The sequence below is a fragment of the Tinamus guttatus genome, unplaced genomic scaffold, assembly GCF_059628265.1.
Source record: "Tinamus guttatus ecotype Peru unplaced genomic scaffold, ASM5962826v1 Tinamus_guttatus_pri_ptg000259l, whole genome shotgun sequence".
NCBI lineage: Eukaryota > Metazoa > Chordata > Aves > Tinamiformes > Tinamidae > Tinamus > Tinamus guttatus.
Window position 1 is genome coordinate 969,238 of NW_028288793.1, and position 27,795 is coordinate 997,032.

The 27,795-nt window shown below is 59.2% G+C and overlaps 2 protein-coding genes across 3 annotated transcripts; both read left to right on the forward strand.

Annotated features, from left to right (window-relative positions):
• The first annotated feature begins 1,928 nt into the window (after positions 1-1,928).
• Positions 1,929-10,358, forward strand: IKBKE (inhibitor of nuclear factor kappa B kinase subunit epsilon). The gene is made up of 20 exons (XM_088526940.1): positions 1,929-2,025; positions 2,338-2,478; positions 2,914-3,043; positions 3,168-3,349; positions 3,803-3,963; positions 4,185-4,295; positions 4,437-4,616; positions 4,805-5,004; positions 5,408-5,472; positions 5,541-5,632; positions 5,738-5,839; positions 6,455-6,530; positions 6,605-6,717; positions 6,831-6,907; positions 7,133-7,172; positions 7,331-7,432; positions 8,813-8,909; positions 9,376-9,479; positions 9,572-9,643; positions 10,306-10,358. Exons 1-20 carry the CDS (start codon positions 1,939-1,941, stop codon positions 10,337-10,339), a joined length of 2,166 nt encoding a protein of 721 aa, XP_088383066.1. The 5' UTR covers positions 1,929-1,938; the 3' UTR covers positions 10,340-10,358.
• Positions 10,359-11,588: 1,230 nt separating this feature from the next.
• RASSF5 (Ras association domain family member 5) lies at positions 11,589-27,502 on the forward strand. Of its 2 annotated transcripts, XM_088526904.1 has the most exons (6): positions 11,589-11,904; positions 16,967-17,085; positions 23,982-24,095; positions 25,204-25,501; positions 26,116-26,231; positions 27,164-27,502. In XM_088526904.1, exons 1-6 carry the CDS (start codon positions 11,589-11,591, stop codon positions 27,314-27,316), a joined length of 1,116 nt encoding a protein of 371 aa, XP_088383030.1. In that variant the 3' UTR covers positions 27,317-27,502. The 2 variants fall into 2 exon arrangements, with proteins under 2 accessions (XP_088383030.1, XP_088383031.1); XM_088526905.1 differs by lacking the exons at positions 11,589-11,904; positions 16,967-17,085 and adding an exon at positions 19,399-19,563.
• Positions 27,503-27,795: the final 293 nt, after the last annotated feature.

Sequence of the window (27,795 nt, forward strand, 5' to 3'; positions counted from 1 at the left end):
GTGGAAACGCTGAGCTGCGGCCGGCGCTGCGTGGTGTCCGCGGGGAGCCCGGGGCTCCGCGCAATCCCCGCGGGACGCGGGCCCCGTTCCCGAGGCTTTGCTGCCCCCAGCCGGGATGCGCGGGAAGGGGCTGGCGCTGCACGGGAGCGAGAGCCGCGAGGCTTCAACGGGGAAGGGGAGGGAAAAGGAGCCTGGAGGAGCCGGGATCTGCGGGGGGACGCGCGGAGGCCGGGGCCGCTCGTCCGGCGTTGGCTCCTCCTGGGGCTCCCCGAGGGACCGGCAGCTCCTCCGGGACCTCTTTTCTTTAGCGTTACAGAATTTAATAGTTTCTTGGTAGACAGACCCATCCGTCCGAGTAGGGGGCTTGGCATGTCTGTTGCCTGTGCCCGAAAAGACGCGGGTCATCTGGTTTGTCTGCCTACACCTCTCTAGACTTGTAACATCTAGTCTGTCAACAAGATCAAAATTCTTCGCACAGACGACCGAGCTTGCTCAGTCTTTCTGTCTCGCTGAATTTTGCTCTTGCCCCACCTTGGTTGTGTCTTGGACGTGGGACTATTCCATCTCGTCCCAAATGTCGCGTCCATAATTATACCGGATTGGACAAAGCGGACGGCCCGCTAATAAGCCGGAAAAGGTGCCTTGCAGTATTGCAAGGTTCATTAAATAGCGTTACAGAATTTAATAGTCTCCTTCCTGCCTCTCTGCAGCCTCCGACAGCCGCAGCGCGCTGCGCGGGACGCGGGGCTCCGGGAGGTCCCGTTTCCGAGTTCGGGGCTATAAAAGCGGCTGTTTCGCTTTCTTTTCGCAGCCGGAGCTCAATCACATGACCGGCAGCTTCTGCTTCCCGGCACATCCCTGCCGTCCCGCCGGGGCTGCTCCCGTCCCGTCCCGTCCCGTCCCGGAGCAGCGATCCGCGGCGCCGGAGCCGAGGGCAGCCCAGGTACCGGCGGCGGCTCCCCCCGCGCCCCGTTCCTGCCCCATCTCGAGGCGCTCGCCCCGTTTTGGAGGCGCTGAGCCCTACGCGAGCTCCTCCCGCTGCAAGTCCTGACGACTTAAAGACTTTCCCTCGACTAAACTTATTTTGCTTCCGTCACGGCGGCGCTTGGCAAACGCTGCGACCTGAGGATGCCCCGAGGATGCCCTTGGGCATCAGCCCTTCCCGGAGAGGCAAGGGCCGGTCGGGGCCCTCGGGAGCCCGTGTGTTTGTGTTTTATTTGCACCCGCTTCCTCCTCCCTGTCCTCCCTGTCCCGCGGTGACTTTGCAGCTTCGGGGCTCCCCCAGCTCAGGCTCAAAGGCCGCCCCCATCTCCCCCCTGGTGCTGTTGATGGGGCCCAGCTGATGCGGGGGTCTTGAGAGCCCCCAGATGTTCCAGATGTGCTTTGCAGCAGCTCCCACGGGCTGGATAGTTTTGCAGTCCCTGGGGGAGGAAACCCTCGGGAACGCGCGTGGGGCGATTGCACGAGCGAGCGGGACCGGCCTGCGCCCCGGGGCCGTCCTCACCACGGGAGCTGGAAACTGCTGCTGCGGCCGCTCCTGCCGGGCTCCGCGCGGAGAGAACCCCCGGCTGCTCCGGAGCTCCCCGGGCTCTGCGGGGACGCGGCTGGAGCCCATCGCGGTGGCCTCGCGGCTGGCGGGAGCAGGGCAACCGCTGCAGCCCTCCCCGGGCTCCCGCCCCCGCGCGCAGCCCCAGCCGGGAACCGGCAGAGCCGGCAGCGGCTGCAACGTGGGGAATTTCTGCTCTCCGAGCAGGAAGCGGAGCGTTTCCTCCGCGGGTTTTGCAACCCGATAGGCCTCGGCGCGGGGGGAGGCGCCTCGTTCCGGCGGCCCCGCGGCCCTTCGTGCGCCCGCGCCCCGTGGGACGGGGCTCGCGGGGCGCCGGGGGAAGCGCCGGGATCGCCGTGACGGCTTCGCCTCGCGCCCCCGCAGCGCCGGCCATGCAGAGCACCCCCAACTACCTGTGGCACCCCGAGGACGTCCTGGGCCAGGGGGCCACCGCCTGCGTGTACAAGGCGCGCAACAAGGTGAGCGGCGGCCGGAAAGGGACGGGGTGGCCCCTGGTCTAGCCTGGAAGCTCCTGCGGGGCGGAGGAGCCGCGTTCGCGTGGATCCGCGTTTGCACCGAGCGCTGCAGCTCCAGGAGGAAGCAGCGGGGCGAGCAGGAGAGGGTGAGGGCCAGGGGAGCCTGCTCAGAAACCACGGGAGCCCCTGCCCCGTTCTGCCGCAGCTCCCCTCGCTCCTCTCCGGACGATGCTGATGCACGGCGCTAACAACTGCATTTCCAGCTCTATTTTTCTGGCTGCATTTCCAGCCCTGTTTTTCTTGCTCTCGGTGCAGAAGTCGGGGGAACTGGTTGCCGTGAAGGTCTTCAACGACGCCAGCTACTTCAGGCCGCAGGAGGTTCAGCTGAGGGAGTTTGAGATGCTGAGGAAGCTCAACCACAAGAACATCGTCAAGCTGTTCGCCGTGGAGGAGACGGTGAGGGTGAGCTCGGCTTGGTGGCCGCTGGTGTCACCTTCATGGCTAACAGGACAGGGACTCGTTTTGCTTCGTTGCCAAACTTCGGTAACGAGCCCTTAACCAGCCCTCGGGCAACAGGGAGGCTGGGGAAGCGGAGGCTGGAGCGTGGAGGTGATTGCTGAGAGGACAGGCCAGGCGGGGAGGCAGCCGGGCGTCCTCCCCTCCAGAGACTCTTCTGCTCGATGCTGTTCCCTGTCCCTGGGAGCTGATCAGTGTCACCCACCCCTTCGCTCCTTTAGCACTGGGGTTGTTTTGGGGAAGAGAGCAGCTCCCGCCTGCATTCCTGGGTGTCCCAATTGGAGCAGGAGGAACCCCTCGTCCTCCGAGCAAGGACAGGGCCCTGTCGCTGGTGGAACCCCGCTGCTATCCAGCCTCTGCTCTGCTCCCGCGCAGGGCAGCAGCAAGCAGAAGGTGCTGGTGATGGAATACTGCTCGAGCGGGAGCCTGCTCAGCGTGCTGGAGGATCCCGCCAACGCCTTCGGCCTCGCCGAGTCCGAGTTCCTCATCGTGCTGCAGTGCGTCGGTGCGTGGCGGAGCCGGGATGCGCTCCGGCTCATCCCACCCGTTCTACCGCGTTTCAGTCAACCCCAGCCTGGACACACGGATGCGGCTCTCCCCAAAAACGCCCTCTACCTCCATGTTCCCAGTGGCAGGAATGAACCACCTCCGTGAGAACGGCATCGTGCACCGAGACATCAAGCCTGGGAACATCATGCGGCTGATGGGAGAAGACGGGCAGAGCATCTATAAACTGACAGATTTTGGGGCCGCCCGAGAGCTGGATGATGATGAGAAGTTTGTGTCGGTCTATGGGACAGAGGAGTATCTCGTGAGTAGAGCCCGTCACCGCCGTGCCCACCCCGGGAGCCCCGGGCTAAAGCGCTACCTGCTCCAACATAGAGGCCAAACCCCAGTCGAGTCAGGCTGGAGAGAAAGCGAGGAGAAACGCGGGGCTCGTGTCTCATGTGGTCCTCATGGAGCCACAAAGGGCTTTTTATCAGCACAGCTCTACGTGCCGTGGAGGTCTGTCCCCGCTGACAACTGAGGGCACTTTTAGAGCTAACAGGTGATGTGGGGAGGCAAACTTGAAAGCGGCCAGATTTTCGGAGAGGACTGCTCAGCGTTTTCATTATAAAGTTTCAGGAGATGTTTTGTGTTGAGCATCCAGGAATAGAAGAGGCCACCACGACCTGTGATTCTGTGACCCCATAGCTTTAAATCCCCGCACGTGAGGCTGGCCGCTGCCTGCAGACCTTGTGGGCTCTCTGCTTCATCCCTGTAGCACCCGGACATGTACGAGCGAGCGGTTCTGCGGAAACCCCAGCAAAAGGCTTACGGAGTGACCGTGGATCTGTGGAGCATTGGGGTGACCTTCTACCACGCTGCCACCGGCAGCCTCCCCTTCGTCCCCTTCGGCGGGCCTCGCCGCAACAAGGAGGTCATGTAGGTGGCTTTTGGGGTGCAAGGCTGTGGGACTTGCAGCAGAAACGTGTTCCAGCTCCCTGCACCGCATTACTGGCCTGTTTTCTCCCTTTATTTTCTGCTATCCTCACGCTGCTGCCACTCGCCCTTTGCGCTCCCGCCACGAGGGCTGCAGCGCCCCGGGGGAGGTCGCCCAGCCTGGGCCACCAGCAGGGATGAAGCCACCGACTTCATCCCAACAGGCACAAAATCACCACGGAGAAGCCCCCCGGAGCCATCGCAGGGGTGCAGAGACAGGAGAACGGGAGCATCGAGTGGAGCTACAAGCTGCCCGCCACGTGCCAGCTCTCCATGTGAGTATCCCACTGGGATAGCCATGGACATTCCCACTTTTAGAGCTGTAAAAAGGGGCATAAAGCAGTGACTTGTTTGCAGGAGACTCTGCTGCAGAAGTGGCTAAAAACAACCCTTCTTTCTTCCTCTCATTGCTGCAGGGGGCTGCAGGTCCAGCTTATACCAATTTTGGCTAATATCCTGGAGGCAGACCAGGAAAAGTGCTGGGGATTTGACCAGTTTTTTGCAGAAACCAGCGATATTCTGCACAGGATCGTGGTCGATGTCTTCTCCCTGCAGCAGGCTTCCCTGCATCGCATTTACATCCACTCCCACAACACGTAAGGAAACCAACCTGGGATCGGATGCAGGAACTAGAGCCTCAGCTCCCAATTTCAGGATGTGACCTCAGGATGGTTCCCTCTAAAGCTGGTTGAAACAGAGCAGCCCAGCCCTACAAAAAAGCAGGATGTCTGAGTGCTCCTCTTGTTTCTCACTCGCTACCATGTCATATGTTTTGCATTTTTAGTACCACCAAATTCTTAGATGCTGTCTTCAAGCAAACCAACATCGCCCCTCACCACCAGGAATACTTCTTTGAGGGCCACCTGTATGAGCTGGATCCCAACCTGCAAGCTCACGACTTCCACAGGACCACGGAGCGCAGCCCGCTGACCCTGCTGAGCACCGAGGCCCAGGAGCAGCCGCTGGGACTGAGATACAGAGACCGTGAGTATCCCGGGCCTTGCCCTGTGCCACGGCATTCCCAGCCCGGGCAGGGAGGCTCCAGCGGCGGTTTCCATAAGAGGGATTTGATCGCAGGCCCGTGGGGCCCAACCCAGTGCAGAGCGCAGGGATCAGGGTGCAGGATTAGGATGTTGCAGGTTCAGCTGCCCCATGCACCCCCTGCTTTCCCATCCCATCCCAGCCTTCCAGGCGCTTTTGCTCCGGAATTGCTTGGAGCGCGGGAGCCGGCACCAAGCTGGCTCGGCGCTTCACCCGGGCGGGCACGAGATGTCACTGTGGCTCCGCAGCGGAGCATCCACGGGGCGCGGGATCCGGCCGGGAGCGCGGGATCCGCCGGGAGCGCCGCGGGGATCGCCCCGCTCCATCCTCATGCATCCCCTTGCAGCCGCCCTGGACTTCCCCAAGCTCGTGCCCAAGGTGGACGTGGTGGCCGACTGCAGCGCGGCCAAGGTAGGTGCGGGGCGGCGCGGGGCCCCGGCGGCGCGGGCAGCCGCGGGCAGCGCCGCTTTGCCTTGCAGAGCGCCGTGGGCGCCGCGCACCGGACGCTGCGCATCGCCCGGGAGCTGCTGCGCGCCCGGGAGCTGCTGCTGCGCGGGCTGCACTGGGTCCTGTAAGTGCCCGCGGCCCCTCCAGAGCCCCCAGCCCAGGTTGGCGGCTGTATCCAGCTCCGGAGCTGTGTCCGGATGGGCTGGATCCCTGTTTTCTCTATTGGCAGCGGCAGCCTGAAGATGGAGTGTTCGAGGCTCTCGGAGCAGAGGAGGGGAGCCCTGGCGCTGCTCAGCTGCCTGCAGCTCACCGAGGTGAAGACCCGTGGGCTGTAAGTGGCTCCTCGAGGCCGCTTTGGCGGTGCTGGACACGGGGGGAAGGTGTCAGCGGTGGCCTCGGGTGCCGCCTTGCAGCCCCAGAGGCTCTGCTGGCCATCAGTAGGCTGCAGATAAGATGTGGGGTTCTCAGTGGTGCCTGGATAATCAGAAATAACTCAAATTCCAGGAACAAACTGGTAGCTGGAACATAAAAGCTTTCCGCTCTCTGAGGAGACCAGGAAAGGAGACACCCAGGCTTTTTTCTCGCTTTTTGCTTCAGTGTTTAAATACCCGTCTCCAGTTTCTTGTGAGCCTGGCGTTAGTCCTGGCTCTCTGGCTAACCCTGGGTGACTCCATACGTTCCTGCTGTCTCTAATCCCCCATTTTTTACCCCATTACCGAACGTTTCCACTGAGCCGGCTCCCAGCCCAACCACACCGTTCGTGCCAAGGTGGCTTTTATTCCCACACGAGAGGGAACATCGATGCTCATGGAACATTCACCAAATTGCAGGGATGTCTCAGACAACCCCAGCACGTCCCGGCTGCATCCACTGGTGCTGGTGCATGGCACCGCGACGCTCCCCGGCCCGTTTCTGCCTGTGACACTTTTGCTTTGCGCTCTCGCAGGTTGGAGGCCGTCGGTGGCACCGGGGTGACGCCGGCGCTGCAGGAACTCGGCGCCGTGAGGACGCGGCTGCAGGCGGTGGGTCCCCGCGCGCGGCCGCGCTGGCCCCGGCGCTGCCCGACCCAACCCGACCCGTCCCGACCCGTCCGCAGGTGCTGGGGGACCTCTCGCAATGTTCCCGCGACCTCTTCGAGCACCGGGCCGAGCTGGACGGCGTCCTGGCCGAGCTGGCCGCGCACGGGCACGAGGTGCTGGAGGACAAGAGGTCCGTTGGGCGCCGTTCCTGGGCGCTTCCGTGTGTTTTATCGCCCTCTTCTTTTTTACGGGTTAAAAAAATGAGTGGTTTGGGGAGCCAACACAGCTCTGTGCCCTCCACAGCATCCAGCAGATCGAGTGCTGCCTGGAGAAGATGCAGCTCATACACAAGCAGTTCAAGCAGGCCAGGACGTGTCTGCGTAAGTGGTGGGCGAGGAAGAGCTTCTCTTGCCTTCGCAGCAGCAGTGACCCAGTTTTACTGCTGATTTGCTGTTTTTAGCAGCTATCTGCGCCGTGGCAATAACCCTGGGGCTCCGGCTCCCCTGGGATGCCCCGGCTGGGTCATGGAGTTGCCCATTCCCCAAATTAGGACCACGAAGGGGCCGAGCTGCTGCCCGGCAGCTCAATGTGTCTTTTCCCCCCAGGGCTGGGCTATAACGAGGAGCAAATACACAAGCTGGACAAGTGAGTAACGAGCTGCTGAATTCACCGTGGAGTGTCCAGCCCCCATGCTCCATGGAACCTGCTTTAGGCCTCCTCTTAGCTAAACTGCAGTGCTTATTTTCGTGCTCATAAAGAAATAACATTTCTCCCCTTCCTCTCTTTTCCTCTCCTGTCTTTAGGGTGAATTTAGGACATTTGGCCAAGAAGGTGCTGCTGATTTTCCAGGACGACTGTGTGCAGAGGTACCAAGAGATGCTGGCTCTGCATGGGAGCAGAATGAGGTACCAGCCCCTTCCTCGGGTCTCTCCCACAGGCCCGAGCACTTTGCTTTGCCACGAGAGCTGCCCTTGGGTTTTAAATTACAAAAAAGAGCCCCAATCCAGCCCAATGTTGTGGCTTCGTTTGAGGCAGCTGGTTCCTTGCTCTTTGCTGGGGAGAGGTTGTTGTACCAGGACAAAATTGCTGTTGAGATGAAGAGATCTGCTCACTGGGAATGATGTTACGTTAAAAGGTGTTTGGGGAATAAGGCAAAGATCAAATTACCTTGCAGTGATTAAGTGCAATTCACTGGCTATTGCTGCAGCAGGGAGCGGGGCGAGGGGGAGGCAGCTAGAAGAAAAGGATGTTGCAGAAACCGGATTTTTACTGCAAGGTGGTTTTTAAAGCAGATCACCTGTCCCTCCGGGTGGAGGTGTGGGCGGAAAAAGATGGATTTGCTGTGATGCCTTAGCATGGAGACCTGCTCTGGACCTGGTGTTTTGGGTATGGGGTTGACCAGTGCAGGGTTTCCGAGGGAGAGGGCTCCCCAGCCTGATCCCGATGCATTAAACCTGTATCAGATCCATGCAGTGCATTAACCTCCAGCGCTGGGGCCGGAGCCCTGTGCAGGGGGGAAAAAAGATTCCCCATGTTTTCCTGGATTATTTTTGCACCTGTTTTCCTGTCCTCATGAGTCACAGCAGGATATTTTAAACTTATTTTTGCTTCAGGTTTAATGGCCGTGTTTTGCTCCCGCTGGCAGCCAGGGTTTGTGGTATGGTGGGTGTTTTTCTGGCGCCCGCATATGGACCGCTCACCTTAAATACCTCCCTGGTTTTGAGCCAAACCAAACCAGGATCTTTTTTGGCACCGTGTGGCCCGCGGGGCAGACGGACCCTCCGCCCTCGGGCACTGGTGCTCGGTCCCCAAGGGTCACAGGATGGAGCAGGTCTGAGTTTTGTGCTTCCCTGCCTGGCTATGCAATATTCCCATGCAGAAGGGGCTCCCAGGCAAATCAGGGGCTGCCGAATCCTTCCAGCCTTTATAAAGCATCAAATCCTAAAGCAGCCCATGCCGATTTTAGTAGAAACCCAAGTAGCTTTTAGAGGGGAGGCTCTTGGCAGGGGACAGGAGAGCAGCCAGTGCGTCACTCGGGGCGGCAGCCACGGTCCTGCACTTTCCCTAAGGAGTTTGCTCTCTGTGCTCTTTGGATAGCCCCGCTGCAGCTGGAATTACAGCACTGCTGTGACTCATCCGCTTTCCTTTAGGATTTTAGCTTAAAACTGGTACAGCTTACAGAAAACTCTACAAAACGAAAACAAAAGAGAGAAGAAAAAAAATCCATGTTGCTGCTAAACACTGACTGGCGTTTTCTTTCTGTTCTGTATTTCTATTCTTGCTAGGAAGGTCTGCAAGATCAAGAAGCACCTGAAGAGGCTCAGCACCTGCATGAGCGCCGGCGGCGCGGCGATGTCGGAGTGCCAGGACTGCCTGCAGCGCGTGGGTGCTCGGCTTCGGGATACGGCTGGGGCCACTTGCGTAGGGAAGCCCAGAGGCTGCTTCCCTGTTCCTAAACGGGGAATTTTTGCCATGTTTTGGGGTGGTGCCGTTGCTTGGGGTTGTTTCCTCCTGCTGAGCAGGGCAGGGTGCGGGGGAACCTCAGCAGAGGCACCTGAACCTGTGGCTCCCTGTCCGTAAGCATCAGTCTGTCTGGCTCTCCGCATCTGTCTGTACTGGGATAAAGAGGAGATTGCGGTAGTGGACAACACGATGCTCCACCTTTAGTTATCCCGATGGATCACCTGGAATTTTGCAGTATAGACACCTAGCAGATGCTCTGGTCCTTGTTTTATTTGCCCTAATGGGGTGGATATGCTGGGCATATCCCCAAACATTTCATCACTGCTGCTCCGGGCCGGTGCCCAGGGATTAGCCCGTAGGAAGCAGCAGCCTCCCGTCTCCGCAGGCTTCGGACACATTCCTCCAGACGGTCCTGCCGGAGACGCAGCATTTGTCACCGGCCCCTTTGCCGGCTCCTCCGAACGCGGCGCGCCACGATATGGCCCTTAGGTGAGTCCTGCGGAGCAGCCGGAGCGTCGGGACGGTGAGTTCTGGGGAAGCGGAGTCCCCGATGTGCAAGGCCTCGTTTGGGATCCCGGCAGGATGCAGGAGCTGCTGGAGCAGATGAGGTCGGTCGCGTGCGAGCTCCAGGTCAACAACAGCATCATCGAGCGGTGAGGAGCATCCCGAACCCGTCCCGCTCCGCAGCACCCGGCACCGAGCAGGACCAGGCAGTGCCGGGCGGGTCACGGTCACGTTTAATGACACTGGGTTTACATCACGGTCTGGCAGCGCAGGGACGTTCATCTTGCTGGGAAGCCTGAGCATGATCTTCTGTAAATGCTATTTCATCTCCACCACCCCGTTCCCAGTGTTCTTCCCAGGCTGCTCCGCACAGCTGGCTGCTAGAGGCCGCGGAGGAGCAGGTCCTTTCTGTTCCTGGACTAAACTCCATGGAAAACCAGCCTGCTGCTGCTGCCAAAACCCTCTCGTCCTTCCCCTGTGCAGCCCGTTTTTGAGGACCATAATGCAAAACAGCAGCATGAATTCAAAAATCTCAAAAAGCTTCTGATCAGGTTTGAAAAGGAAGAAATTCATTGATTTAGGCTCTTTCATCCCAGATGTGCTTTCATAGGGACTAATGAAAAAAAGGGAATAAAAAAAGGGGACAAGAAAGGGTCTGTTGTGCTTTGATATGAACAGATACCAAGAGACGCAGGAACCAGCTCAAAGCTTGTTTCCAGACCCAAAATCTCTTGCAGGTTTTGGTGCAGGGTGAATGAGGGTGCTTAGGTTGGGGGCCTCTCAGCTAAATCCTTCTCTCTTGTTCCTGCAGGTTAGACGGGGCTGCTCCCACTGCCGGAATTTGAGAGATGCGGTGGATTTGGAGCCACAGAAGCCAGCGGGACTCTCCGGGGACCGGAGCGCTCCTGGCTCCTCGGGTCCATCCGTGTTTCGGGAACTCTCCTTATCCTACCTCTCTGCTCCAGCGTTTTTGCACAGTTTCACCAGCATTAGCTTCGAGCGGTTTGCAAGCCTCGAGCCTGCCAAAATTTGCCCAGGAGGTTGTTGAGGTGGCACCAACCTGGCGCATGGTGGGCAGGAGGCTGACGCAGCCCGGGCGGGCTCATCCGGGGGATCCTGGCACTGGAAAAGCGGCTGCTGGCAAAGGCGGCACCTCCGATCCGCGGGACTGCCGGGATTGCGGGGACCGGAGGAACGGGAAGCCAAGGGACGTTCCCCTTGTCAGGAGTGTTTCTGTTCCGAAGTCTGTGTCCGTGTGCTTGAACGATGCTGTATTGAGAATACACTGCTGTCCACTTGACCGGGATTGCTACATGTGAGGCAAAGCTCGGGAGCAGGATGCTTCCCTTGGGAGAAACGGGATAGAGGGAAGCACGGGAGTTTTGGGGCACGTTGAGACACTTTGGGGCAGGTTTCCAGCTAGAAGAGGCTGAGGGTGCCCACAGAGCTCTCCCCTGCACAGAGCATTTGGCGAAGTCAGAGCATTCCTGCTCTTAATTTTAAAACCACCATCCCAACCGCTGAGCCAAGCTCCTTGTTATGGAAGGGGTACAACTACACCATAATTTAAAGGCTTTTTTTTTCCCCCACACAAACTATTTTCTGGGATTCTCCCAATTTTATAACTTGCATCGTTTTTCTGTCCAGCTCGGATTTACTGTGGTGCCGTTGGAGCCCTGACCCCGCTGGCTGCCACCCTGCCCTTAATGGAGCGTCTGAGAGGGATTTATTTCTTGGCAAAGGGAAAAAGGAATAAGGCGGGGGGGGGGGGGGGGCAGTTTGCACCAGTCGTCCTTGTCGCGCTTGAACTGCCCCAACGTGGCCGCTGCAAAGCGACATTTCTGCGTCCCGTGGGGTGGGGGGATCCCACGGCGGGGGGGTCCCGTGGACGGAGGTTTCACGACGGGGGGTCCCGGGGGGATCCCGTGGACGGAGGTTTCACGGCGGGGGATTCCCGCGGGGGCGGCGCCCTTGGGGCGGGCCGGTGCCGCCCCCCCCCACCCCGGCCGCGCCTCTTCCTCCTCCTCCTCCTGCTCCTCGTCCTCCTCCTCCTCCCCACGCCGGGCCGAGCCGGGGCAGACCGAGCAACGAGCCATGGCCTCGCCGGCCGTGGGGCCGCGTCCCCGCCCGCTGCCGCGGCTCCCCGGTCCCAGTGCCGGTCCCGGTGCCGGTCCCGGTGCGGAGCCGCAGCGCGGGGGGCCCGCGGGGGCGCGGGGCGCGCGGCGGCTGCGGCGTCGCCCCGGCCGGGCGGCCCCGCGGCTGCTCCCCGACGTGCGCAGCATCTTCGCGGCGCCGCGGGAGGCGGCGGAGCGCGGGGGCCGCGGCCACCGCTTCGCGCCGCGGCCCCCGCGCAGCGGCTGGTGCGACCTGTGCGCGGCGGCCGTGCGGGAGCGCGCGCTGCGCTGCGACTGTGAGTGACACCGCAGCCCGCGCGGCACCCCGCGCCCTCCCCTGCACCCTGCTTGGTGCCTGGTGTCCCCCAGCACCGCTGTCCTGCACCCCGCTTGTGTCCTGCGCCTTTTCCTGCACCCTACTTGGCGCCTGGTGTCCCCCAGCACGGCTGTCCTGTCCCCTGTTTGTGCCCAGCGCCTTTTCCTGCACCCTGCTTGGTGCCTGGTGCCCCCCAGCACCCCTGTCCTGCACCCCGCTTGTGCCCTGCGCCTTTTCCTGTACCCTGCTTGGCGCCTGGTGCCCCCCAGCCCTGCTGTCCTGCACCCTGCTTGTGCCCTGCGCCTTCCCCTGCACCCTGCTTGGCGCCTGGTGTCCCCCAGCACCGCTGTCCTGCACCCTGCTTGTGCCCTGCGCCTTCCCCTGCACCCTGCTTGGCGCCTGGTGTCCCCCAGTACCGCTGTCCTGCACCCCGCTTGTGCCCTGCGCCATCCCCTGCACCCTGCTTGGCGCCTGGTGTCCCCCCGCACCGCTGTCCTGTCCCCTGTTTGTGCCCTGCGCCCTCCCCTGCACCCTGCTTGGCGCCTGGTGCCCCCCAGCACCGCTGTCCTGCATCCTGCCTGTGCCCTGCGCCTTTTCCTGCACCCTCCTGTCCCGGGCCCTTCCTGCTCCCTACCCGGCTCTCCCGCACCCTGGCTGCCCCCTTTCTGCCCCCCCGCACCCTGCTGTCCCCGCGTGGCGCGGGGCTCCTGCGGGGAGGGCGGTGGTGGCTCTGGGGACACGTCCTGGCTTTGCCAGACCCGCGGGTGCGCGAGCTGCCCGGACAGCAGTTTCGCTTGTGTTGGTCACACACACTGCATGAGTGATTGATGTTCCCCTCGCTCGGGAACGGCCCCCGCTTTTCTAGGGCAATTAATCTCGCTAATGAACCTGTCTGTCGTCTGCCTCGTCACTGCCGGCAGCTGCAGGGAGCCGGGAAGCGCGCTCGGGACGAGAGCTCCCGAATCGTGGCGGGGCAGCACCAGATGGCCGCGCTGCGTCGCATTAAGGCTTTAGCCCTGGCTGCTGTTAATTAAGTGTCACCCGGCCGGCGGCGCAACGTGAGCTGGGAGCACGTTGGGACCGGGAGCTCCTGACGGTGCAAACGGCGCGTGGGCACCAGCCCCAGCACTTGCTTTGAAAATCCCCATCTAAAACAGCGACGCGGCGAGGTCTGTGGTGCTGCTGTGAGAAGCTGCTCGGGGGGGACTTCTTCCCTGGCCGGACTTCTTAAAGTTTTCTTTCAATATAACTAGGAAAAAAAAAACCCTCTGTTACACTTTTAATTTTCATGGAGAACTGTTTAGGCTCAGGGAACAGTTCTGCCTCCAAAATTCCCCCCAAATTCCCCAAATGACCACGGAGTTTTGCTGGGAATGACTCTTGCTTCAGTTTCGTTTGTGCCCTTCTGGCCCTTTCATATTTGCGCTGGGTCTGGCCAGGGTTGGTGCCATCAGGACAGGACCGCGAGGGCGGTCGGTGACTTCCCTGTGTGGGCACTGCGAAGAGACCAGGAAGGAGGAAGGGGCCGGAGCCTCTGCTGAGCCTGGAGGGGGTTTTGGCCCCACGGTTTTGGTGGGAAGCAGAAGTGCGCCGGAATCCCTGCTGCCAGATCCCCCTTTCTCCCGTGGGGCGAAGCAATCCTTCCAGGAATAACCGCGGAGGCAGCCTCGTGGCCCCTTGTGCAGCGGGAAGGCCTCTCCGGAGGCAGCGGCGCTTCCCGGAGCGTGGCTCCGTCGGGGCGGGCTCCGAGGCGCGCTTTGCCCAAAGGTGCCATTCTGGTGACTCATGCTCGTGCTGGGGACCTCGCGGTGCGAGGCACAAAAATGTATTTAAGAGCCTCGCCTGTGCTCGCCGCTCCCATTCCCGTGTGTCCCCGTGACGGTCTGTCCTGCCCAGAGCTGGAACCTGGAGCCGCCTTCTCTGCAGGGACAGGAGCTGCTCCGCAGGGAGGTCTCGTGCAGCCTTGGTGGCTGGTCCCTAAACCTCGTGTTCTGGACATGGTTCAGCAAAGCACGACCTGAATTCAGCCCGTGCTCGGATCCTCGGCCCAGTCGGGATCCCCTTGCTGGGGAGGAGCCGTTGGAGCGCGCGCCGCTTCTCCCTGGAGCTCGTTGCGCTTCTGGCAAGACTGGTTCTCCGCTCGATGTTTGCGCAGATAATGATCCTTGGCGGGTGCGGAGGCGCTGGGGAAGCCGGGGCGCTTGGCGCGTGCCGCGGCTCCCCGCTGCGGGACACGGAGCATTTCCGTCGTCCCCGTCACCTCCTCCCGCTCGCTCGCGTCTCCACTCGGGCCGGCAGAGCCGAGGGTGCAGGAAGCGCCGTCCCCGGCGCTGCCGTCGCGGGACGAGTCGGGGCAGCTTCCCGGGTGCCGCCGGATGCCGCGCGGGTGCCAGGTGCATCCCATTGCTGGAGCTGCCCCGGCCACGGCCCTGCTCCCGGCGAAGGGCAGCGCGGGAGGACGTAGGAGCTGCGCGCGGAGCAGCCCCTGGCTCTTCGGCACCGCGTTTCTCGCTGTTTTTAGCCGCCGTGCCCGGGCAGGATTCATGGAGAAACGCTCCAAGTTGCACCGCGCAGGTTAGTCGGGGGCTTCTCCTTCCTCCCATCTCCTCTTCCCCGCTCCAATTGAGTCTGTTGGTGCAGGAGTGAAGCACCGGGTGCTGATGGGGCTCGGGACAGCAGGACCAAGGGACAATTCCTCCTCCGGAGTTGCTGAACTGGTTCCCTGCGGCGCTGCCTGGGATGTTAGGGGAGCAAGGTGACTTTTATCTTGTTATTCCCTGTGCAAATGGCCCATGGGTCTCGTGCAGGATGCTGGAAAGCGTGACAAGCTCATACGAAGACATCGAACAGGGCAGTTTTGGGTAGCGTTGGAGGTAATTCAGAGGTTCTAAATGCTATAATGTCATGAATTTAAGGCATGCTACTAAGGTAATCTTTGTGCCCCACGAAAGACCTATAGCATCAATCTTACAACCTGGAAAACTCTTTGTAGCACTGGATAATCTAATGAATCACAGAATATTCCTTATATTTAGCATATGATTAAACTTTGGAGGCTTTTTTAAGCTTCAGAAGGGCACAGGGAAAAGCAGCTGCATGAAGAGGGTCTCACAAGGAGCCCTCCCGGCACACGGCGGCTCCTGCGCACTCTCCCCCTCTAATCGCTTCCGTCGCTGCTTTATCTTATCAAGCAAAAAGCCCCAGAAATAGAAAGTTTTCCAGGGCCGTCGGAGCAGGCGCAGGGATGCACAGCCCCAAGCTCTTGCCTTGTCATTCCAAAAAAAAACCCGATCCCCCCGGAGCGGCAGGCTGCGAATGGACAATGTCAGGGCGTTATCTCGGCAGGGAAAGGGCTCCGGTGGGAGCGGCGGGGATGCTCGCGGTGCCGGCGCGGAGCGGGGACCATGAGCGACGGCGGCGCCGAGGCGGCCGCTTGCCTGGGGCTCGTGGCCAGGAGGATCCGTAAAATCTTCGGGCATTTCCGCAGGGCTAAAGCGCGGCCGGCGCCGCTGCGGCTGCTCCGGCGGCCGCGCCGGGGGGACGTGGGCAGCGCAGGTGGGTGTTTGTGCATGGAGAGCGCTCGGGAGCGCACGGTGCCCACGCGTCGGGCTGCGAACGGGGCGGCTCTGCTTGGGATGGCTCCACACCGGGATGATTCAGGGGGGCATTTGGACCTGGGGCCTTCGCCAGGCTGTCTCGGTTCCCTCGGTTCCAGGGGCCTCGCGGCGGGAGCCTTCCTGTGGGAACGGTTTTGCTTGGAAGGAATTGAGAGGAGCCCTCAGATTGCATGCATGCTCCAAACCAAGACAAGCCCCGGAGCCATGTTAGAGCATTTTGCTCTAAAGAGCCAAAAAAGCCAAGCCCGGCAGTGCTGGAGCAGAGCGTCCCGCTGGAGGAGCCCTGAGGGCTCCAGACCGTGGAGGTTGTTGCTGCATTGGGATATTTGCGTTTGTTTAATGAATTACATTTAAGAAATGGCATTTCCAGCGCCGTTGGGCCTGGTGAGTGGTGGCATCCTGCTGTGGCAGCTCCGGGCGAGCCTGTCGCGTGGCCGCATCCTGCCGCCGCGCTCGGTTTCTAAAATTAGTGTCCCCCACCAGATACCGGGCGATTAGGTCTGCTAATAGGTGCTGGTGACTAAGGAGGTGTCACGCGTTAATCCCAGCATGAAATGCCTGGCCCTAATGGGCCGGATCCGGCACCGCACAGCGTGTCGTGGGCTGTGCGACAGTCCGGCCACGCTGCTTGTGCAGCCCCATCCCAGGGTTTCCCTTTGCTCCAGCACTTTTGGGGCTGGGAGCCCAGCTGGAGGCTGAGGGAAGCCCCAGTCCTGGCCCTGGTTGCGGTGAATCTTGTCTTGCTTTTAGGAGTTTTTCCCCCTGGTTCAGTGACCGCTCTGGAATTTGGGGTAGATTCAAAGTAAATCGCACTCTGTTTCTCTTGCGGTTAAAGATTAAAAGGATCATCGGGGCACAAAAGCGGGAGCGGGTGGTGGTGACGGCCAAGAGGCTCTGGAAAAGCGGGATCGTGGAGAGGCAGGGCCGGGAGCAGCCAACACTGAGCACTGTGGAGCAGATCCGTGTGCGAGGGCAGTTCATAGAATCACAGAATCATAGAATGCTTAAGGTTGGAAGGGACCTCTAGAGCTCATCTAGTCCAACCCACCCACACACGCAGGGTCACCTAAGATGAGATAGGATGTTAGATTAAATGCAAATCCCAGTGCCCTGGGAACCCAGGAGCACTCGGAGGTGGCTGCTGCTGGCGCTCCAGGCCGTGGCCTCTCCCGTTATTCTCTTTTTGTCAGGATCTGGGGGTGGCTCCACCAATCTCTTACCGCAACCTGTGCTGGAAGCATCCGCGCTTGGGGACCTGCTCACTAAACGAGCTGAACATCGAATGCTTTCATTATATACATGCAGAAACAGTGACAAAAAGTAACCGAGATACACGAGGGGCGTGAGGAAGCAAACCGAGCCGGGATCCGGCATCGTGCCGCGTCCCCCCGCGCTCGGCCGCGCTCACGCTGTCTCTCCCCGCAGACTGCGGCTACACGTGCCACGCGGGATGCCGGAGCCTCGTGCAGCTGGACTGCCGCCGGCCGGGACAGCCGCCCAGCCCGCTCTCGCCCGACGGCTCCCTGGCGCTGCGCCTCGGCCAGGTAGGGCTGCTCCGCGCCCTTGGGGACCCTTGGGGACACCCGGCGCTTTCGTGGGGTGGCAGCGCTGCAGGACGGCGTGGGGCAGGTCCCCCGTGTCCTGGCGGGGTGCAGACCTGCGTTTTGCTGGTTCAAGAGCCCCGAAGTCCCTCCTTGCTTGCCCAAAAACGGTGTTTTCCCGCGGGACGTCACTGGGGGGAGCAGGGAGCCGCTGGTGATGCTCGTGGTGAGACCGGGGCCACCAAGTGGCTCCTCCTGCCCACGTCATGGTCAAAAAGTCCCGGGGCAGATTCACGGTCTGATCCGAACGGAAAATTCATTTACTCCAAATAAATGGGGCTTTGGGTGTTGCCTTAATGCTGCTGTTTGGGTGAAGTGACACTAGGGATGGGACTGGGATGTTTCCAGCAGTTTTGTTCCCTTGTACTGCTTAAAACACGGTGGGGACAGGACTGGGCCTTCTGCAGTGTTGGCCAGACTGTCACCCAGTGCCGAGCACGGCCAGAAATGGGAAAGGTTTTGGAAAACAGCACAGTGGCCTCCCACGTGCAGGCTGCAGCTCTCGGACCCAGGAGTTGGGCAGAATTTGCTTTCTTATAGGTTATGCATTAAGTAACTCTCACAGCAGTGCAGAGCCACGTGTGCATTTGCCTGCAGCTCCTTCAAATGTCCTTGGGCTTCTCCTCAGCAGAGCTAGAAAAGCTTCGTTCCTTGGGTAGGGAAGAATCGTCTGGATCTGGGAAGAAATATTGGATATTCAAATGGACTCCATCTGAACCTGGGCACTGCCACGTTCCGGTTGTTTTTCTCTGTTGGCCGAGCAGTTTTGGCCCCTTGGAGGGGAGAGGTGAAGGGAAAAGGTATCGGTGCTGTGGGGCGAGACGTGCAGGGTGCTGGACCGCACCGGAGAGCGAAGGGGACTGCGCAGTGGAAATGCAGGAACTTTAATAGCTGGCATAGTTGGAAGTCAATAAATAGTGTTATCAAATGTAAGCAAACTAGAGACATCAGAGAAACAGCTAATTTAGTATCACATACTTAAGCACTGTTGCCATGTAATAGTAGGCATTAATATTTTGGGCTTTGATCCAGTAAAGTACTTAAGAGTGCTTTACATCTGGGTCCCAGATTAGTCTCCCTGGGCAAGGTCCAGGCTCTGCTCTTGGCTCGGGGTTATCGCGTGGCCTTGGCGCAAGGAGCCCCAGCCCCTCGGCAGCGCGAGGAAGATGCTGGATGCGACGGTGCCGTCGTGCCGGGATGGAGCGGGGGATTTGCTGCGAGCGGACGCTTTGCAAGGAGCAGCATGCAGGTTTTGTGGCTCTCCATCTCCTCTGTGATGCTTCTCGATCTTCTCCTATAATGCTTCCCTGCATGGAAGTATTTGGACCATGGGTACTGCATGGATTTATTTGGTGGCATGAACTTTTCTGGCTCTGCTGGCTCTTCCTTTCCTATGCAATTCTGATAGGTCTCACCACGGTGTTGGTGGCTGTTGAGCAACGTGCGTGCTGCCCGCCCGCAGCATTGAAGAATTACCCAGGGTTAAAACAATCCTGATGACTGTAATGAGTTTTGGGAAATGAGTGTGTGTGCTGCAAAGTGGAGAAAATAGGGCTGCAAACTGGGGTCTGCTGTGGCTTCCCTGTGCCTCATGCAAGCGTTGGGTTGGACCCCATTGGCACGAAATCACCTGAAATGGAGGGAGGGAAAACACAGTCTGGCTGGGAAGTGTCAACATAGGACATAGAACATAGACAAGAAGCTTCTGAAATTTTAGTTTGTTTGGTGCAGGGGGGCAAATCCATCCTGAAATACAAGGGTTGCCCTGGGCATTTCCCACTCAAGGGAGTGGGAGCCACCAAGGGGTTTTTGGAGCAAAGCAGCAGGTTGCAGGTTGGCCCCTTGCCCTGGCTGCGTGTGCGTCTTGCAGAGGGCTGGGATGTAGCAGAGCGGGGCGGGATGGGCAAAGCTCCCACACCGGGATGGGCAAAGCTCCCACGTCGGGATGGACAGCCCCACCATGGGGCGACGAGGGGCCCGTCGGTGCCCGGTGCTCCCCGGCGAAGCGGCTCCGGCGGATGCCGGGAGCGAAGCGGTGCGAGAGGAAGTGGCCGGGCGGCTGTGCGCGAGCCGGGCGCGCAGGAAGGGGAGGTGAAGCCTCGCAAGGCGCCCGGCGCCGCTCCGAGCGCTCCCGGCGCGCTCCGTGCCGGAGCAGGACAGGGAAGGGTTACCCGGCTGGCGAGCGGCGCCGGCTCCGTGCGCGCCGGGGATGCACAGGCGCAGCCGGCGCGGGGAGCGTGGGATGTGAGAGGCGGCGGCGCCGGGGCTCGTCGGCCGCCCGCCCGCAGCCCCTCGCCGCCCATGACCATCGGCAGCAGCATGAGCAGCGGCTACTGCAGCCTGGATGAAGACCTCGAGGATTGCTTCTTCACGGCCAAAACCTCCTTCTTCCGCAGCGCGCCGAGCAAAACCCCTGCAAAGGTAACGGCCCCGCAGCGGGGGGACCCTGGGGACACCATGGGGACCTTGGGGACACTGGGGACCCCAGGGATGGCTGTGTTGGTGCACAGGCACTTGCAGGTGCTGCCTTTGCAGCACAAGCTGCCTCTCCGCTGCGCGTTGGCAGGTTCCCCAGCCCTGCACCCCACGGGTACCAGGTTGTCCCCCCTGCCTCAGGAGGGCCCCGAGTAGCTCCATGATTTATTTCCCTCAGGGTTTTAGGGGGCAGTTGCGCCCCCAGCACGGATTTGGGGGGCTGGGGGCCGCGGACGGCGCCGCTCGCCGTGGGGAGGCTGGGGACGGAGGCCGCGTGCGGCGCCCCAACATGGTGGAGGCTGCGGTGCCGGGGCGGGCGCCCGTCCCGGAGCCCCCGGCGCCGCGGGATGGGCGATTCCGAACCCGTGGGGTGCGGGATTCCCAGTGTCCCTGCTGGTGCCACCGAGGGGTGCTCAAAAACAGCCTCCCTGGACCCGCCAGCGCCGGGTGCAGAGGCAGGAGGGGAGCAGAAGCCATTGCGGAAGCGGAGGTTTGGTGGGGGGAGAAGCACCGCGAGGAGGAATCCGGCCTGAGAGCGCCTGAGCTCGCCCCGATGGGCGCTGGTGCTTGCACCGGGGTGAGAGGCTGCCGAAACGGGGGTGCCCGGCTGGGCAGAGCCTCGCTCAGCTGGAAAAAACATATGTATATATGTACATGTATATGTAAGAAATGCTCCCTCAGGTTTAGCACAGGGTATTCCCTGTTAGGCACCAGCTCCTGCTTGCTATGAATAACCAGCACGTCCTGCTGCCTTTAAATGTCACTGGATGATTCATGTGCGTAGGAGATGCGGGAGATGGTGCCACGCGCCGCGCGCGGCTCCCTCTGCTCCGAGCTGGGTCCAGAGCCCGGAGGTGCCACCGGGACCGGCACTCGGAGCATCCCCAGGACTCCGTGCGAGGGGGCTCGTCCGGGTCGGCCCGCGGTGACCGGAGGAGGAAGCGGTGCCTGTCCTCGGGGAGGGAAGGCAGGGAAAACCACGCGTTTTGCTCCCTTCTCCGCAGCCGCCTTTTCCCGCAGGCCTCCGCGCGGCAGCACTTCTGCATCCCGCCGCTCTCTGAGCATCCCGCTCATGGTCCTGCACTGGGCGCTCGGGGATGGCCACGCGTGTCCCACTGAGGACATGCGCCAACAACGCACCAACCAGGACGCAAAGTGCAAGGAGTTTTTCCCACCCAAAAAGGCTCGGAAAACAGCAGGGCTTGGCTCATGGGGCCGCTCTCCGTGCCACACTTGGTGGCAAAGGTACCTGGTGACCCCAGCCACCGAGTGGCACCGCGGGGGGCTCCCGGCCGGGATGGCCGCAGGAGGAGGCGGCGCAGCGGGATCGGGAGGTTTGTCCCTTGGCACCGCTGCGTGCCCAGCTCCCGCAGCGGCACCGCGGAGCTGAGCCAGCAGTTTCCGTCTCTCCGGTTAAAAACGCGGAAAGCCGTGAAACGCGGCGGGGGTGTTTGCCATGGCGATGGGCGTTGCCATGGCGCCAGGTGCCGCGGCTGCGCGGGGCTCGTGCCCGGGCGCCCGCGCGCGCCGCTCGCCCCACGGCCCGTGTCCATGTGGGTGTCCCAGGCAGGAGCCCCCGTTGCTGGCAGGGGTTTCCTGGGCTCGGGTCTCCATCCTTGGAGGAGCGGGAGCCGCCAGGTGCTGCCCTGCGTGGTCCCCTCCTCCTGGATGGGCTGCGTGGAGCTGGCTCCCCTTCCCGGCGACGACACCAAGCGAGTGGGAGGACTCGCCTGGAACATCTCATTGGTTTTTAGCTAAGTGAAACGTTAGCTCAAGGATGCGCTGGCTGCTCCGTGCAGCATCTGTGCTGTTCTACGGCCGATACGCAGCTTGTCCTGGTGGGGATGTGTAGAGAGCATCACCCCACGTCGTGCAGCGCGGCGGGTGCCGTGACACAGCGCGAGCTTGTGGCACCTGAGCCGGGGTCCCACGCGGGGCCCAGCTGGTCCCGGGCTGCCCTTCGCCAGGGCACAGCAGTGCACGGGGAGGGTTATGGAGCTCAGTGCAGCCCGGGGGGTGATGGGGCTCCCCGCATCCACAGGAGCCTGTTTGCAGCTTGGTGGATGTTTTGCCAGACTCCCCTCCTGCTTTGCCCTTGGGAGCAGCGTGGGCAGCTAATGGGAGCAAATGGATCCGGAGCAAGCAGCAGAGCCGCGCGCTGCTCCCATTAAGGTTCCCATGTTGTTTGTGTGTGGAGCGAGGGGAATGGGGACCTTCCGAGCTGAGTTTCCCTCTGCTCCTGGCCCTGGCTGGCGCAGACGGTCGGCAGCGCCCGGGCCGTGGTGTGGAAATGGAGCCGGCATTCCCGGCCAGGGATGCTCCATGGCTCAACATCCCTCCCATCTCCGGTCAGGCGCTTCTGAGCAGAGCTGCAACAGGGAAAAGCTGTTTCCAAGTGAAATCTCCATGGAAATCAAAGCACGGAGCCTGTTCCCACTTGCCTGTCACCTCTTTGCAACGCAGCCATGATGCTCTTCCCCTTCTCGAGGCTGCTCTGCCCTTTCCTCCCAGCCCCAAAGCAAACACAGACTCAGATCCAAACTTCCTAAAGGGAGTGAAATATGAGGGACTCTCAGCTCTGGACAGGGAGGTGTTCGCCAGGGCTGCCCCGAGGCTGGTCCCTGTCCCTCCTTCCCGGGAACTCGCAAATCCGCTTTTCGGGCCGTTTCATTTGCGTTGGAACCAGGTCCCAGGGTACACAGGGAGGCCCCACGCGCTGTTTTGCTCTCGGCGTGTTTCATCCTGTCCCCGTAAAACAGGAAATGTGGCAACGGCTCATGGTTTAGAGCTTCTGTTTTTCTGCCCGGGGCCCTGTTGCGTGTTCTGCACCAGAAACGCTGCAAACCCCCAGCTCGGGGTGAGCGTGAGAGCAGGAAGGAGCTGATCTGCAGGTTAACGCAGAGCCACAGAGGGGTAAAAGTGAGATATTTTCTTCAGTTCCTGGCCCAGGTGGTTGCTTTTCACATACGTATACCGTTTTCTGCAATGGAAACGGTTAAGCCATCTGTCACCAACGCCAACAGGTTAATAAAAGCAAATTAATTCTCCACCAGATGCACGATGACTTGTAAAATGACCCCCAGAGAGCATAAAATGGCTGTTAAGCCCCGTCACTGTCACATTGCCATAACGCAGCGTTCCTCTTTCAATGGCACTTGAACGGGGTCGGGGAAGGAGCCAACCTGTTGTCCAGAGCCGTGCGCTCCGGCGAGGGGCTGGGGCATCGGCCTCATTTTCCGATGGTGTTTTCCCAGATTTCTGGCTTTACCTAGTGTCTAGGCATCAGAAATGGGGAAAATGAGGTTCAAGCGACTGGTGCTGAGCAGGGCAGCAAACACCCCTGTCCTTGCACAGGTTGGTTCCTACCAGGAGCCCTGGCTGTGGCTGTGTTGCATTACTGGGACCTGGGGCTTCGTTTACCTCCTGCTGTTTCACTATTGTACCTAGATTTTCTTAGCCAGCTTTTGGATGTGGATTTGCTCCCAGGGTGGTGCAGATCAGGGGGCAGCAGCCCCGCGGCAGGTTGATCTTGCAGGCAGGCGAGTGCAGTTATCCAGAATCCTGGTGTTGTGTTTTGGGGGTGTTCGTGGGCTGTTGCAATCGCTGCTCGTGTGGGAAGTGGGAGCTCAGCTCCAGCTTCCACCAAGGACTGTGTTGGTCCCATTCCCTGCAGAAAACCACCCACGGGCGCTTGGTGCCGGTGGCTCCTGAGCCTCCTCCCTTCATGTCCCCCCATGTCCTGGTGTCCCCCCGTGTCCTGGTGTCCCCCTATCACATCGGTGCCCTGCGCTACCCCCCTGCGGCCCCAGCCGTGGTTCTGCCTCCGAAGGGGAAGTTCCGCGAAGCCTCCGGAGCGAGAGCGGAACCGCGAGAGCTCTGCCCCTCCGGCATCGCCGCGCGCCGACGCGCTCTGCGGTTTTCGGCAAATGCGCAGAATTTCCAATCCTTTGGGCGACAGGAAGGCACTGCTTTGGGGAATAATTCAGGGAAGATTTAAGTTCAGATCCTGCCTGGATGAAGCTGCGGGAAGCGGTTCCCAGGAAGGCTGCAGCTTTGGGAGGGGGTTCCTTGCGTGGCAGATGGAGCCTGTGGATGCTCTAATTAGCACGTGCATTTTGGCTTGTTGCATGGCACAAGGAAACTCTTGGCAGGTGCAAGCGGTGACTGGGTAGTGCTTTTAAAAGTAGGTTTGTGATCCGGGCTTTTTTCCCTGCTCTATCCCACATTTCCCTATCCGCATCTGCAAGGCAGCAGCAAGTGCTGCCTCCGAACCGTACGTAGTCCCTGTCCACGTATTTCCCAGGCACAAGGAGGGCCGGATAGGTGCCCTGTTGTCCAACAAGGCCTGTCTCTTCTTATTCCAGAATGTAGCAAAAACCTTGGAAGAAGAAAAACGGGCACCTCCAACCGTTCAGGAGATCAAGCAGAGGATCGAGAAGTACAATGCGAAGGTGACCAACTGCCTGCTCATGAAGCTGGTAGGTGCCCGGTGCCGGTTCCTCTGGACTAGGAACCCAGCCGGCTCGTCAACGCGCCAAGGCAGGAGCACCCGGAGCTCCTCGTGCCCCGCGGTCCTGCCCAGCTCCATCCCGGAGTTTGTTTTGCCCTAGTTTTACTACACTTGGGATAACCGGTCCCTGCCTCTGTCCTCCTTCAACTGCAGAAGGAGCGCTCCTTCGATGGCCAAGGGGAAGGCTTTTTGTATTAAGAGTGTAATAATTTTTAAGAGTTATAAGAACAGCAGTTACATAACTTTCTGCTGCTTGATAACATCTCAAATCAACACAGAGTCTATCTAAAACAATAAATATTACTTAAAACAATTTTCTTTCTGAGGACTGCACAGTGAGTTGTGCTGGAGTGTCTCATGCCCTTGATTTTTATGAGCTACTAGCTTAGGGGTGGTTTGGACCCAGCGTTTTCTTGAGTTACTTTTATTTAAGTGTAGCAAAAACACTATGTGGGGACTGGCGAGCCCTTCGTGTGCCCTTGCTGGGCAGATGAGCTGGGCTGTCCACCACGAAATGTCTGCGTACAGCCAGGGCTTTCCTTTGATTCTGCAGAGTTGAGGGATAGGGAAAGAGATCTGGTGTGAGACAGGGTGATTTGAATGCTGGTTTATTGCATGCAGATGTGAGAAATCCAGAAACTTCAGGAATACAGTGAGGAGCTCCAGCTGAGCACCAGCATCAAGGCCCACACAGAGTTTTCCAATCTGCATTTAAGAGCAGCTGCTAATTACATAGAGCTTTTTTCAAAACCAACTTGTAGCAAGATCGATTTTAAATAAGGCAAGATAGGACAGATGCTAGGAAGAGATGAGTCATTATGAAGCAGTAAGAAACAGGAAAAAATCAGCAGCGACTAACCCAAATTGCTGGTTACGTTTACATGATTAATAAGAGGCCCTCAGCCTCCTAGCAGGGCACTAAGCACAGCGGAAAGTTCTTCTGCCGTCATCCCGCAGGCTGAAGCATCGTGTTAGGAGACCAGGAGGTCCCTCGTGTCGGGGAAAAGATGACCATGACCTGAGGGCTGCACAGCCATGGAAATGTCCTGGGTTGTGACTGATTTCCTTTGCTCTAGAATGATGACGGAACCTACACGGGCTTCATCAAAGTGCACCTGAAACTGCGGCGTCCCGTGACGGTGCCGGCGGGGATCCGGCCGCAGTCCATTTACGATGCCCTCAAGGAGGTGAACCTGGCTGACATGACGGACAAGAGGACCTCCTTCTACCTGCCGCTGGATGCCATCAAGCAGCTGCACATCAGCAGCACCACCACAGTGAGCGAGGTCATCCAGGGGCTCCTGAAGAAGTTCATGGTGGTGGATAACCCCCAGAAGTTTGCACTTTTCAAGGAGATGCGGAAAGACGGGCAAGGTGAGTTCACACTCTTAGAGTTGGGAACGTGGAAGGGTTTTCCTTGGACCTGCCAGCTTTCCTTCAGCCAATGAGTTTCTCTCACTATTTTTGTTACAGAAACAGTGAGTTTCCTAATGGGGCCCTCTTAAGTTCTCTCCTCTCCTGCCATGGGCTAAAGAAAATTATAGAAATGGTGGTGGATATAGACTTCTGTTGTGCATCTGTGAAGCTGGAATTAGAGAAATTAGGTGTGCTACCCATGCTGGTGCAGGGTGTCTGTGACAGAGAAAAGCACCAGATACCCAGTGTTCCAAGCCAGTGCATTAATCACGAGTCATCTGCCTGTATTTTCCCTCAAAGGAGACTTTGTTTTGCTAACATGAACTTCAAGTGTGTTGTTCAGTGAGGATCAGGCTGGGCAATTTTCTCGTGGGAAACGTGATGTCAAAGTGTTCGATCTAGGACCCATGGTGTTGTGTCAGTCGGTGCCTACGCTTTGGGTGAATAAATGCCCTGATATTTAGAAAACGTGATGCTGCTCCCATGGTTTTTTTTGAAGTTAATGGGGAATTATGAGTTTTCAAAATGGGGTTAAAGCCCTGCTCACTGTGGATGTCTTCTCCCCTTTGCAGTTCTCCTCCAGAAGCTCCCTCTAACAGAGTATCCCTTGTACCTCCGGCTGCTCGCTGGCCCCGACACAGATGTTCTCAGTTTTGTGCTGAAGGAAAATGAAACTGGGGAAGTTGAGGTATGTCTGTGGCTCTTTCCCTTGGCTTTCACATGAATGTTAACAGCTTTACCCAAACACGTGGCAATGTCAAACGGACCTGTGAGATTTATGGCAGAAGCAGCATGGGCTGACGGGGAGGCATGTGAGCAAGTTCCCTCCCTCTGGTGGTGATTTTGCTATCATCTCAAATACTGAGTTTGATACTAGCTTCTCTTTAAAGTTAATATTTTTATCTATTGAATGGACTGCTTGGACTTTGCTTAACTTTTTGAGAAATGTTTGGACCACTTATTGCTCATAAATTACGGTGATTTTTAAGGAATTAAACTTGAGCTGTGAAATCGCTGAGGTCAGTTTTGATGTCCAAACCGTAATCTGTTTATGGAACCAAGCAACAGTCCCAAAGTTAATCCTCAACAATTAGATTAGCTAAATACTGCTATAACTAATCTGCTAATTCAAATAGAAGCCAGGGCCATTCAGGTAACAACCTCCCAGCCAGCCCCTAGTCGCAGACGCGCTCCGTGTTGTGACGAATGCAGGGTCAGTAAGTGCAGGAGCCCGTGGGAATCCTCCCCGAGCTGCAGAATCTCCTAATTTGAGCCAGACCTCTCTGCGAGAGGTCCTAGGTTGATTATTTAAATATTATTTAAATATTATTTAATTATTATATATATTTCAACTCCTTTGGGAACTGGACCACCTCTTGCAGTGGAAACCTTGAGCCACCTGGGTAAATAAGACTCCTGTTAGGGCTCCAGGCTCAGGGGCTCCGCACTATGACGGTCCTGGGCGTTCCTAACCCGTTATCACAACCTGCCACCTTGAGCCAGGCTACCTGGACGTCAGATACGTGTTTAAACTCTGTTATTGTTCCTCTCCATGGAGGCAGGGCAAAACAAGGCGTAATAAAGGCCAATCGATCCCTCTCTTTTTTGCTGTTGCTGCAGTGGGACGCGTTCTCCATCCCGGAGCTCCAGAACTTCCTAATGATACTGGATAAAGAAGAAAAGGACAAAATCCAGCAAGTGCAAAGGAAGTACGAGAAGTTCAAGCAGAGACTGCAGCAGACCTTGAAGGAAGCAGGAGGCAAGCCCGGATAATTGCTCAGGAGGCACATGCAGAATCAGGCTAAGCTAGGTACTGTTTTTAAAATGAAAAGACACTTCTCAGGACACCTTATAGTGGTCACTCACTGTCCCTCTTCATCCTCCCATTACGGACTGGCACATAGTAACCCTACAGCGAACGTACTGCGTTTTCTTCTTCTGAAACCTCTTGTCTCAGGACCAGACCAGGCAAAGAATGGGGAGCCCGTTTTAACCAGCGGGCCCTCAGCAAACCCACACGCTGCTGGGTGACTTTGGGGTTTCCCCCGAACCGCGGGGTGAAGGAACGTCACGGAAATGCTGAGCGTCGAACCGCCAGGAACAGCTACTGGCCTTGGGCAGGTCACCCGCGGCTCCGCTCGCGTGGCCGGGGCCGGCTCCGCGGCCGCGAGCGTCCCTGGGCAGAGGCCTCCCGTGTCGCAAGCGGAGCGCAGGAAGCAGCGGATAAGGTGGAGGAGGTGGTTGCACCAAAC